The 13989-nt window shown below is 38.4% G+C and overlaps 1 protein-coding gene across 2 annotated transcripts in view; it reads right to left on the minus strand.

Moving 5' to 3' along the window:
* Positions 1-5757: 5757 nt before the first annotated feature.
* Positions 5758-13989, minus strand: part of Mxi1 (MAX interactor 1, dimerization protein) — a 68347-nt gene continuing 60115 nt past the window's right edge. For both annotated transcript variants that reach the window (XM_013504111.1, XM_005403756.2), the window contains 3 exons: positions 10325-10439; positions 9513-9684; positions 5758-7490 (listed from right to left, as the gene is read on the minus strand). In XM_013504111.1, coding sequence (XP_013359565.1) covers positions 7327-7490; positions 9513-9684; positions 10325-10439 — 451 coding nt within the window. In that variant the 3' untranslated portion in view covers positions 5758-7326. The remainder of the gene's footprint in view (positions 7491-9512; positions 9685-10324; positions 10440-13989) is intronic.

Raw genomic sequence — 13989 nt, forward strand, 5'->3', positions numbered from 1 at the left:
CTTTGAAGTTCACTATCTCATAATTGTTGTAATAGCAGCCTTGAAGGGTTCCAAGAGAATCCTTTAAATGAAAACATTAGCGAGAAGTTTAGTGTGATTGTGCAGAAAATGGCTTTTATTGAGTTGCCTTAGTGTGCTTTTGAGGATAGTAGTTTACCTCATATATGAATAGGCAAAACTGCTGTAACTAAGGCTTATCCCTCCTTTGACTCCATGGGCCTTCTTTCTGTATGTTAATTTTACCGGAAGCCTTTGTAGTAGGAGAAAAAAGAAAAAAAGAAAAGTGACTGTACCATACAAAACATTTATTTTCAAAATAGGAAGCATAGTGTGAGATCAAGAGTGTTTGTGTCACAGATGTAGATGTGACCCTTTGGAATGCTAGTGTCAGGATGGAGTCTCTGGATTAACAATGTTAGGATCTGAGGGAGGTGGTATTTGTTGTGGTTTAACGCTGAAGTTGAAAAGATGCTTAACAGTAAGCATAATACCTGTAGTATTTTACAAACAAAGGTAGTTAAGTGCTCCATATTCTAAAAATTTTAGCAACTCTGGCCTTAACAAAGCTTTGTCAAAAAATTTAGTGTATAGTTTCCCTTCTGTCAAGAAAGATGACTTGAAGTGTTGAAACTGTGACAGACTGAAATGTAAAATACTGATTCATGACTCCTAGGTACAGTGCTTTTGTGTATCTTCTCAAAGTTTGGCATTCTTGTGTTATTGACCATTTCAAGGAATGAGCAGTTCTAACAGCAGGAATTAGTGAACAGAAATCTGATAGTACCACAGATAACAAATGCTATTCTAGTTAACATGTAGAGAGACCAGCGGAGCATATTGGAAGGCCAAGGATTCTAAAGCCAGAATGCTGCTTGAATCTTGGCTTCTTATTTATTAACTAGTGTCCTCTACCTTATTTTTGTCTACTGTAGAATGAAAATAATAGCTGTTTGTCTAGGTTTTAAGGCGTAAGTTAGTATTTGTAAAGAGTTGCAATGTCTGGTACATGGTCAGCAACATATAAGGGCAGCTGACGTACTGGAAGCGGCAGTGGTGAACACAGGATCTTTTTTCCTTAATTTTAATGATGGTTCACATTTCTTAATGGATAATAAAACCTGTTTGTGATTTGAAGCCTCCACTTACAACTTAGTGAAGTGTTAACAAATTACCAAGTAAAACATAATTAACTTTCACACTAGTGCATATTTCTGAATTGGGAGAGAGTGAAGGTTATAAAAAGACACCTCTGATGCTTATAAAATGAGACAGGAGGTCCTGGGTCTAGTACTTATTCCAGACTTACTTATATAAGCCAGGGTATGTCTGACAAACTCTATAAACAGTTCCGATGTGCATCCTTAGCTGACAATCATGTTTTAGGTTAAATGTAAAAGGCCTTTAATTTTTGAAATGAAAAATGTCTGTAGTGGCAGTTGTTTTAGCCTAATATGAAGACTAGGCATTAAAACAAAATGTATCAGTTAAAATTGTTAATTCATTTTTTTAAGTGCTTGTTTTTGTCATAGTAAATGGTTATGTGTGTGTCTGTGCATTTCCAGTATGTGATTTTAGTAATGGGTATGTCTGCCTTGAAAAGAGCAAAGGAAACCTTCAGGTAAAGAAAAGTTTATTTTTTTGTGACCTATGTGTATCCGTAGATTATAATTTTATAATTAAAACTAGACTTTTTTACAGGGTGAAAAATGCCAGTTGTAAACGCAGCCAAAAATAAAAACTTACTTAATTCGGCTTTTTGCCTAATTTGGATATTGAAATATGGAAGGAAGAAAATCTGTTTAAACTAGCAGGGTTTTATATTTGTTAAAATCTTAAAGGGGTTCAATAAATATATGAATTGTATTACGTATACTATCAAGCACACAGTATAATTTACAAATTCAACAGTAAATGTCAACATTCTTTGTATCTAGGATTTTTGAGTTGCAAGTTAAACTGAATTTTTACTGCACTGGAGAGGAAGAGCATAGCAGGCAATCTAACAGGTAATTTTGTAGTTTCAAGAAACAAAAAGCCCCAAGTAATTGAATCCCTTTATTCTACCATTTTTTTTTTTTAAACTTACATTTCTGTATAGATATACAGAAATAGATGTAGATTTTTACGCGTTTCAGAAACCAGTGTTACAGATGGGACATTCTGAGAATTTGTTTTGGCATAGCCAAAAGGCGGTAAAAGAAGACATACGATGGTGTTACATTTGTGAGGTTTTTCAGTTGCATTTTCTGCCTTCTGAGCTAATGTATATAAAGGTGCTTCTTCTGTGGCCTTGAATGAGAGGGATAAAGTGAGTGAGAATTGAAGAGTACATTTGTAGTACACAGTTGACAGCTGAAGTGGCTAGAACTACCAGATTTTAGATAATCATCTTTCAGTTTCTAGACAGTAAAAACAAGCAGACAACTTCTACCATATTCCTTACCATTTCATTTCATGATCCCAGCGTAGACTTCTAAGTCACTGGAATTATTGAAATTGTAATTTGTTTCCCCATTTAATCCTCTTTAAGACTATGGGCATAGGAGTCATGGTTATACTATTAGCAGGAAAGGGCGGGTTGGCTTTTTTTTTTTGTTTGAAGAGACACTTGTCTGTGGGGCCAACATCATGGGTATTATTTTGCTGGCTCACTTTCCCTTTCCTGGTAAAACTGATGAACTTTTATTTTTTTCCCTTTCAAGCCCTGTACTTATCTTAGCAAGATGGCAGTGAATTTCTGACCCAAGAAACAAAGAATTCAGGCTTGGTGCAAACACTTCACTCCATATCCTGGGAAAACTTGAGTTGAAGCCTGAGATCTGCAGCTAGGCTAGTCTTTAATAGATGGTAATTACCAGTTGTCCATTGCTCACAAGTAGCAGGAAGGAGTAAGTATCCCTTCAGTTCTTTGGCCTGGAGTCTTTCCTCCACAAGTGCTGTCAGGTGCAGGTGACCTCGCTTTTGGAGTGTGATGAAGCACTTACTCAGAAACAACTGACCTAAACTTACACAATATTCTTTTAGTATTCATTTTAGTAATACTGCGTAGCTTTTTTACATTTTTATAGTACTATTCTGTGCCCTGGTATGAACATCTAAAATACACCAATTAAGGCAATAGCCTTAACAGGGAAGACTTTTTAAGTATTCCCTATGGTAAAGACCTAAGAGTCAAGAAAATGGGTGGGTTGGGAGGAATCCCCAAATCACAGTAAGTTCGTAAAAAGTATTTAAAAATATTGCACTTGGGCTCTTTTACATCATAATTTGTAACTGAAGAAAGGCAGATCAATCAAGTGAAATTGTCAGTGCATCTCCTTGAATTATACTAAAAATCACACAAGTCGCAACAGTTTCCTGTTAGATCTAGTGCATGGGGCCCAGAAGACAGCTGCTGATTTGCATTTCTAGGCAAAGTCAGCACTACATAGGACTTTGAGATACCTTGCAGTGGTTATTACCAGCGTGTGAGGTGTCCAGTCTTCTTTTCAGTACACTGGGGTTAAACTCAGGCATGCTACACTCTATCCCTCACCCTTTTTTAATTTTTTGAGGTGTGGCCTCACTAACTTGCCCAGATGGAACCCAAACACGGAACCCTGTCTCAGCCTATCTACATAATGGGATGACAGGTGTGCACCACCATGTCCAAGTAATAATTAAAATGATACATTGTTCTTATAAAGCCTTTGTTTTATAATTTTATAGGTTATCAATTTGAGTCATGCCTGTAGTCTCAGCTGTTTGGGAGGCGGAGGCAGGAAGATCACTTAAGCCCATGAGTTCAGGCATGCTGGCACAGACTTGTAATCCCAGTACTCTGGGAAGTTGACGCAGGAGGGTGGCGAGTTGAAGGCAACTTGACTCAGTAAGATCTTGTCTTTTAAAAAACCGTTTGGGATGTGAGCTCAGAGGGAAGGGCCTGGATCCAATCCCAGTTCTCAACAGGAGGGGGAAAAATTACAAACTACTCCTTGCCACAGAATTTTATTAATATGAGCTAATATTTAAGAAATGTCTTTTTCTCTAAGATCGAGAAGTAAGGTAATTAAAATTCAAGATTAAGGGTGAAATTTTAGAAGGTTGTACTTATCAGAGAAAAAATAAAGTGTAGATTTCTTCATTTCCTTTTATTACTACACAAAGATTTGGGAGACGGGAGCAACTTATGTGTATTATGCATAAATCCTTACGTTTCCAGATGGAGGAGGTAAGTATAACAGCTTCTCAAGAGGAAACAATTCCTTGAAGAAATTAATTGCTCAGGGCCTACCAAATGATGATAATTGAATTTTAAGTCCTTGATTTTCCCACGTTATTTTTGATAGATGTGTTGGAGTCTGACTTTGGTTTGGGATTTTGAGGTGGAAAGACAGTAAACAGCACATACTTCCAGTGAAAACAACAAAATTCACAAACATTCCTAAAATGCTGAACAGCTTCCTCAGGAAATATGAATTAAGCAGTATGACCTTAAAGAGGAGGAGCTTTTTGCCTCAAACACTGCTTTTTAAAACTCCTTCATGAAAAAAAAACAAAAATAAAACTTCATGAAGCAGGCATCATGAGGCCTACAAAGACATTTTTTAAAATTAGAAGAGTTCTTCATGTGCTAACTAGAGAGACTTCAGAATCCTCGGACAGTACAGTAGTGTAAGATTTAGCTGTACCTCCTCATATATCTAGGCCACAGGCATTTTACTAGAAGAGTACCCTAAAAGGTTAGTGGGAGCTAAATGGGACCCGCCAGTCGTGTTTTCAGTTTGTGTAATAATGTAACCAAATGGATCCTTTCATCAGATCAGATAATGCTAGGTGACTCTGTCCCGCACTTGAAGCAGTTATCAAATAAAATACATTAAACTATGTGCAGTTAGGTTATATGGAACTAGGCATCTGTTTAAATTTTAGAATAGTAATTACAATTCAAATTGCCATTAATGCTGGACTTCTGATGTGTCTACACTTAGGAGATGTCTGAAGGTGTGGATTCATCCATATTTTTACCTTCATGGAGAAGGGTGTTACAAAAGTTAGCCAGTATTCTTTATTCACAGTTTTTATTTCTTGCTGTTAACTTAGGTATCTTCAATTTGTCTTTAAAAAACTAATACTTCCTACTCATTTTACACTTACTTTACACAATTTACACTTGCCTTCCCTCAAAGAAAACAAACCCAGGGAAGGAGTAGTGTAGGGGAGCAGCTGATCTACAAGTTTGTGACAAATGCTTCCCTATACATATAAAACGGCAGCACCTCGGGTTTGTCTTGTCACATGTACCAGCTGTACATAAAGTGCCGTGGGAACAACATGGAATCTTAGTCAAGGACTTCAGTTTACTTTTCTATGGAAGAGAGCATGCTCTTTAAACTCTCACTTGGGAAAGTCAAAAGCAAGCAGATACATAGTACAACATCTTGACCTAGCCAAGGACAATTATAAGCGAAGATTTAATTTACCTGGGTCACAAAAATGAATTTGTTTTGTCATGTTTTTCATGAAGTCCCCAGCACCTGAAGTGTAGCAAGTTCCAACAGTGGTTTCTATAAGAATGCAGTGTTTCACACACATCTACCTCAAAGCATTTCTCAGCACGATGAAGGAAAAAGTGTTTTAGGAGGCACAAGAGGAGCACAAGAACAAGTGAATATGTGTGTGGAGGCCTTATGTATGACCAAAATTGTACACTTCAAACACAGAAGCACTGAAATTGTTAAAATGCTGCTCACAAAGAGTCTAACATTAACACACAACTCGGCTGCACTGCTAAATATGGTTGTCTTTATTTTCTTTTTTTCTTGCCCAGCCCTATCTAAACATAAAATAAAACTACAGGACTGAAATTAACAACCCATTAAAATCAGCAATAAGTTATGAAAATCATAAAGCTTTTTTTTTTTAAGTAATTAAGGGTAGTTAAATTATTTAAAGTATATAAAGTTCAAACCAGGGTAGGGGGAGGTTAGGTCCCTAGGAAGGCTTCCTGGGGTAAAGGTGAGGTGAGGACCAGAGGGAAACCTTGGCATTTGAAAGACAATGGGAACATGTGACATCAAAGTGCAGGCCAGGAATTTCACTTAGAAGAAAATAACATTTCTGAAAATAGAAAAGCAACAATAGCACCTGCACAGTGGGACTGTGAGACGAGACGGTAGAAAATGGAAGCAAATCTTTACAGTAAAATGACGTAAGTGCTGAACTTAACTATGTTAACTATGATAGTGTATCTACTATGGGTATCAGATGGTTAAAAGCTGGTAAGGGTAATGATTCTAAAAACAAAAACAGCATTGACCGTTTTCTACCTAGCCCAGACCTCATTCATTTTGTGCACTATAAAGAGTGAGGTGTTATTATCAAATGCTGCATCAAAATAGATTTTTCCCAATGTTTTTCCACTATAAAAGACATCTATGTTTACTTATGGACAAGCTTTAAAAAGATGTCATTTTGGTTTTCAACACATATAAAGTTATCAAAATCTCAAATAAAAATGCTGCCATGGCTCAGACCTTGGCCTGCTAATCTGCGCACATAACTCTTCTGACTCACGCAGGTTGGGAGGCACGTAGAGTTGTTCCTTCTTGCCCCCAATCCATACTCAGGCCTGTATGACAGAGGCCATCAGGTGTGGAGTTCCCCCTTATGGCCTAAGGGCGGTGGGTTGACGAGCTGGCGGTTGGGTGCCCTAGTGCTAACAAGCAGGGTAAGGTCAACTTGCTTCGCATGGAATCCAACAGAAAGCTGAGCTGCATGATGATCCCTTTCAAAAGGCTTCTTGGGAGTCTCTCCTTTTGTAGAGCATGAAATGAGTTTTTTAAAAAAGAATTGATCATCCACAGGCTTCATGATAAGTTGTCCCAGGCTGTGTTTTAATAGCTCTTTAGCTACCCAAGTTTACTGCCTGATTATCTAGTCTTCCTCACTACAGATTTGATTTTGTTTCCAGGGCCATAAAGCTTGGGAAGGGTTCATAACCCCATCTTTGAACGTGTCTACTCCATGTAGTATGAGCAAACAGAGGATGGACTCTCCAATGTCCTCTTCTAAACCAACTAAATCAAATCAAGGTAATTTCATGTTTGCTGCTGCCATGAGAAATTATTTTTTTTTCCAATATGAATATTCGGAATATTTGTTCTGCTGGGGAGGCTCTACCCCACTTTTTGCTAAGCATTTGCTTAAATACAAGTCTCTTGACCTTGTTCAAGTATAGTTTTGTTTAGCTTTAAAGAGGAGACTGCAACATGAACCCAATTTAACAGATTGTATTGTATTGGCCCAGTGAATATTTTGCCCTGCACTGTTGTGTCATGCTGTGTTCTAGGACGTGAATGAAAGTTTGACACTGGCACTGGAGTAACCCTCATCACTCCCAATACTCTGCAGGCTGCTGTGGTCATCAATATCACTGATGCTGGTGGTACTTATATTGTCCACTTCTCCATGGGAGAACTCTGTGCTTTCAACATCCACTTCAATCTCCTCTGTCAAAAGAAAAGAGGGAAGCATTAATAATCACACATGCCCCTTCAAAAATTAAAAAGCATGAGAAAAAAGTATAAAGTGTTAGCAAGAAGCATATTATCAGTGCTCTGGAGAACAAACTGGAGGTGAAGAGAGGAGTATTCCCCACAGAAGAATGTCTGCTATACTATGCTCTTAATTTAGGCAGCAAGTTTACTAAAATCCTTTGACGCCAGTCTGTCTGGACCCCTCTCTAAAAGCACTCGGTCTATTTGGGAATTAGTACTTAATATTAAAAGATCCCAACATCTAACATCTGTTTCACATTAAGCAAGAAACTAACTCTCAGTGTTGTTTATTAATCAGGGTTGCCTTAAAAGGAGGAGAAGCATAAACTTAAAAACAGGCAAACTGGAAAACATGTCCATGAAGACCTATGGTGGTAACATTCCATAGTTAATTCCACAGACTGCTACAATTTATCCCAAAAATTTTTACTCAGGAACTAAAATAAGACAGTCAATATAAAGTAGGTGTTGAGAGGTTTGTCTTACAATTCCCTTGCATCACATATAGCTAGAAATCTCTGACTTTTTTGTGGGGCTGAGAATAGAACTCAGGACCTCAAGTATGCTGTAGGCAAGTGCTGTGCTACTGAGCTGTTTCTCCAGGTCCAAATACAGCTTGAAATAAGGGTTTGTTTAAAATTAGTTTCGGGATTATAGTGAGATACATAAGGAATTAGCATAAAGGCACTATGGTGGTGGAATTTAGAGTTAAAAACAAACTCCTAAATATGTATGTGGCCCCCAGCTTGTTAAGTACTAAAATCAATACTATTTAATAATAGTACTTTTTTAAAAACAGTCCTTAAGAACTAGAGTGAAAACTCAGGATTTTTTAATCCTCTTAAAACAGACAAACTCAAAAGCCTGAAGTTTCAGATGTGACTTAGATGAAACAAAGACAGATTGTTGGCAGTTACTAAAACTGAATGATGGGTGCATGAGAGTTCATTATTCTATTTATTTTTGACTATGTTTGGAAATTTCCATTTAAAAAGGCAAAACGAACATCAGTCTGTTTCAGAAAAAAAGACTTAGTGGCACTTGAACAGTATTTTAGAATCCTCAAAATCTCGTTAGTTTAAAAAAGAAAAAAAAACCTCGTTAGTTTTATTTTCTCAAATGTTAAGACTTAAAGTCATCATTGTTCCCCTCTGGGATCTTTTACTGTGGCAAGAGGCCTGAGGTGGGCTGAAGCTATAGATGAGATCAGTAAAATTTAGACTTTTTTGTGGGGGGCGCCTCTGTTCTTTAATTCTGCTGAAGACAAATGTTTCACAAGAGGTGTAAAAGTAAATTAAGGACGTGGTACTTTAAAACATGTATTATCTCCAGTAATGTAACACAGTGTATCTTCCTGACACAACAAATTAAAGGGTACAGCCTGACTTCTGTGATTATTTCTTGCTCCAAATATGTACCTTCAGATCTAATAATTTTAAAACCTGAGACTAACCCAAATGGGGAACACTATATAAAAAGGCCAGTAAGTGTTATGGTCACTTAAAAAAGACAGAAGAATTGTAATGTAATAGGGGGTTTTACATAGGCCCCTAGACGGGACAAAGGGCATTAGTGGGTAAACCAGTATAAGCAGGCCCTACACTGGAAAGCAGTCTATCGCTACATCCCCAACCTTATCTTTTTTTTTTAAATTTTGAGATAGGGTCTTGCTAAATTGTCCAGGCTGACCTTGAACCTGTCATCCTCCTGCCTCAGCCTCCCAGTAACTGAGATTCCAAGTGTGTACCACCATGCTAACATTTCAAATCAATTAAGTATATTCAAAAGAAGTCAATATATATTAAATATATTGAAGAAGGAAAGTCTCATGATTCACACAGGCACTGGACGACAACGTGATTGCATAAAACACAGACTGTCACATTATGGACTAGAAAGACAGTAGACAGCGTGCCTGCCAGCCCACCCGCCTAATCCAGCAGAAGTGTTCACTGGAGTAGACACACTGCCCACCTCGCTCTGAGTCAGAACGATCTGAAGAAACAGTTGATCCAATGCTGTCCATTCGTATTCGTTCCATCTCTTGAGGACCCTGCAGCTGTTCTAGTCGTCGCTTTAGAAATCTCTGTTCTCGTTCCAAGTTCTCAAGCTGGTGCTGGCTCTTCCTTTCAGCTTCTTCAAGTTTCTAAAACAATGAATGATATTTACATCTGTACAGTCAAACTTTAAAATATTAGAGTATTTCTGTCGTCTTAAAATACCCTGGCACAGAAAATGTGTCTGCATGTACAAAAATACAGGAGTATATCTTTTTTAAACCTCAAAAATAGTTGTTTCTACTTTTTTGTGTGTGAATGCCACATTACTTGCACAAGTAACATGTAGTCAAACAAATAAAAGTCTGTGAAACAACCTCCATACAGGACAGACTTCCTCTGCAGTGTGGTGCTGGCTGGAAAAGTACTGAGGGACAGAGCCAAGTGAAGCCATCTCCACCAGAGGGCACAACTGCCTCCTTCCTGGCTGTCAGAAGGGTAACTGTTATGTTCCTAGCATTCTCCAGTCTTCAAGTGGCCACGCAGTCGAAATAATTTAGTCTAATCAGTTTATGTCGCTCCTGTCAGATTAGCTGGTTAATCGCTTCTCGGCCTTTTGGCTAAGATCAAGTGTAGATTAGCTGGTTAAGTTTTCAGAAATATTTCTCTTGATTTCAGTTATGAAGAAGGGTAGAATGAGCCAGCTGATGTATTTGGACAGGAATTATGGCTAATAATGAAACCAGGATCCAGAGAATCATACACAAATCTGAAAGTAAAAATTCTCACCTTGATATGTGCTTTGGCTTTGTTGAGCAAACCAAGCGTTGTGTGCCTGGTGCAGTCTGGTCCTAGAGGAATCAGAACTTTTAAACGTTCTAAACATAGGCGCAGATGAGCTCGCCTAAGAAAGACAAAAAGTGGAGTCAGCACAGCCTGGATATCCCACTACAAACACCGTGAGACCTATTTTAAGACAATAACTTGCATTTATTCAGCCTATAACCAGGCCGCAGCCCTAGTTCTTTGAAGCATCTGCAAGTGTGTGTGGGGGGGAGTGTATGCCTCTGTTGTACCCTATGGATTAGTCACTTCAAATTGTTATCCCCAGTGGTAGTCAGTCAGAGATGGCTTATTTTTTAGTCCATTCTGCAATTACTATGGAAATGCAAAAACACAGTAAAACAATTATAATTGATTTTGAATGCCTAAAACCACAGGCTAGAATAGGGATTTTCAGCTTACAAGTTTCCGATTCCTCTCTCCTGCCTTTTAATTACATGTGCACACACATATACCAACACACCACTACCTCTGCAACTGTAGCCATCTTACAGCATGTTACCCGTTTTTATTATGTATTAGATTGAACCATATGAACTTCCACGTCTTCAGCTCTTTCTCATTTATAAAAATGGCAATTTCATGTGACTTGACACAATAGAAATAAAATTCTTTGACTATCTGACAGGATTAGACAAATACATGGTCCTGTGGTTCTAGTTACTGAAACAACCTAGAAAATAGTCTGCTTCCTATCTAAATGTACCAACTCATTAACTTAAGTTGTATTTCTTCTTCTCTCTTATACCCTCTCTCACTACTTTCCTCCAATTTTCTACACAAAGCTAACAGTTCTTTACTGAAAGTTATTGCATTATCTAATTCAACCATCTTGTGGGAGAGTTAGTGAAAATTCTTCCTGAAAATGCTAGCAAGAAGTCTCGGGGGTTTGCCTTTGCTGTGCTCTAAAAGGGACTGATCCTGGTGATGACAGTGAGTTTCCGAGTACACTAATTTCATCCTAAAACAATACTGGTCCGTCTTTGGTCTGGTACTTCATAAGGTACAATACTAATCAGCAGTTACAGTCTACCTGAAAAGGAAAAACAAGTGTGTTCATCATTTACTCCTAACTCTTAAAAGGTTGTAGCTTAGTTACAACTGAACTTGTGGTAACTATGTCAACATGAACAAGACACCCTCCATCTTCTTTTCAAAGACCAAAACTGTCTCACTAGCTCACTCATGAAACTATGGCTTCTCTGTCTTAATGTATAAGAAATAATGTCAAGTGAAACTCTCAAGCACTCGCATTTTGAAAGAGGGTTAGGAGAAGGTGCTAAACAGCCAATTATTATACTGGCAAAATAAAGGATGACTAAAGGTAGTGAGGTCAGAGGTTTGGCTTCAAGATTCTTACAGCAACCACTAACTAGCCCAACGACAGTAAAAGTCTGTTAGAATTTTCATTCCAAATCTCCTAAACTCACCATCTCAAGTCTAATACTAGGGCCAGGCTGAAACCTGACATACTTGTGGTAAGGATTTTTTTAAATCTTCTCTAAAAGGTATTATCAACAGATTCCCCATAATATGTTGTTTTGTTTTTTGTTTTTTTTTTTTTTTGAGGCCCTTAAGATTGAATCCAAGGCCTTCACACTGACCTACATTTGAATTTTATTTTTTATGTTCAGACAAGGTCTCACACTAAGTTACTCGGGTTGGGCTCAAATTTATAATCTTCCTGCCTCAGCCTCCCAGAATGCTGAGATTACAGGCATACACTACCACACCTGGCAATCTTTAACATTCTACTTCTCTGCTACACTACTAAGACCTCTTAAGTAAAGCAATGTCACGTGATCAGATTGTTCTTGCTAAGCCAACCAACAAAACAAAACACCACACATACAAAGTGCCTTTAAATACATCAAGATTATTGTGGCATGTAAGTAAAGCAACTATTCTGCATTTAGTCTTCTACAAAAGTTGTCAACATATATGGTGATGCATGCCTGTAATCCCAGCACTCACAGGAGACTGAGGCAGGAAGATCACTGCAAGTTCGAGGCCAGCCTGGGCTATACAGCCTGAAATGCATAGTGAAATCCTGTCTCAGAAAGACCCCACCCCAAAAAGTTACCCGTAAATAAAAACTAATAATTACGTCAAGAATAGCTCTGTTGATTTTGTTTACTTAACTCAAGAAATTCAGTACACCCAGGAATTATCTTTTTAGATTTTAGTTTAAGAAACTTCTGATTCCTTACTATAGTTTCACATCAAGAATAAAAAGGGTGGGTGAATTTCCTGTCTTGTAAAACAAAAACAATGAAAATAACTATTAAAACGTCTTCTCTCTTTTTAGAAATTATTCAGTTGTATATGCAGGACTGCTGTGTACTCAGCACTGTTTCAGACACTTGAGTGGGAAAACTAAAAGACATTCTTTTATTCCATTTGGTTCATGCTGAAACGAGTCGTGCAGATATCAAGGGCAACAGACTCTGAATAAAAGGAGAGGCTACAATTAGAGGCGGCACATTTAGCAAAGAGGGTAAAACCTGACTTTGGACTTGAAAGATACCAGATGTTTATGGAAAAAGGAGGGATTTTCCAAGTAATTAAGACTAAACAGACCAAAGCTTATAGACTGGGACCAAACTTAAGCCTAAAATTAAAAATGGGCCCGAACATAGCTCAGCGGCAGAGTGCCTGCCTGGCAAGCGTGAGGTCCTGAGGTCCATTCCCAGTACCCAAAACTAAAAATGAATTAAATTAAATTAAATTAAAAATATCTCAGTTTCTTTTATTCAAGAGAGAACAACTGACCTGGGACTCTATAAAGAAGGAAATACCAGCTAATTTCAGCAGTCTTGAAATCTTCAATAAATTACTTAAATTTACTAGTTGATAAATCAGGAGTTACCCACACCAAGGAAGTCAAGATTTTAAAAATGCCTAAATGTAAACAGAAGACAGAATTCCCTCTTTTAAAAAAATGTTTTATTACCCACTACTGAACGTTTCTTCAGTCACGTAAATGGCACACATCAAGAAAACAGCCAAGTTTCCAAACGCCAGCGATGGCATTCTCCGCGCTCTGTTCATACCGGCCCCCAAACGGGCCGCGCGAAGGATGCGCAGCGCGTGATCTCCGCTCTCCTGTGCGAAGAGGTGATTCTGTGGGAGCTCCGTGTCATTTCCTCAGTTTTGCTACACACAAGTGCAACGGGCACTTGGAAGGCAGAATGACAAAGGGCCAGTAATGGCACTGCAAGTCAGCAACTGACCGCGTGTTTATAACCCTCTCACAGAAGACAGTTTCCACATGTGTTTCTGTTCCACTCACAGAAATGCACCCTTCCAAGAGCAAGGGCTACACCGTGACTGTAGACTGCAGAGTTAAGTCACATGCTGCTCTGCGTGGTGTTTTCTCTCACAGATGTCTAGAACAAGAAGTGTAGGCAAATTCTCTCCTTCCATGGTGCTGCTCTCTCCCCTTTGCCGGCAGTATCCCCGTGGTAACCAGCCTGCAAACTTAACTAACCACTAACGACCCGACCCAGAAAGGCGTATCTTTTGATGCCATCTGGTCTTTTCTCGCCTTCGTTCTCATGTGACTGGTGGCCCAGGAGCCTCTTGTATGGGGTTGCCAAAGCATGGGCCGT

Source organism: Chinchilla lanigera, unplaced genomic scaffold, assembly GCF_000276665.1.
Source record: "Chinchilla lanigera isolate Chin_1 unplaced genomic scaffold, ChiLan1.0 scaffold00084, whole genome shotgun sequence".
Classification (NCBI taxonomy): domain Eukaryota; kingdom Metazoa; phylum Chordata; class Mammalia; order Rodentia; family Chinchillidae; genus Chinchilla; species Chinchilla lanigera.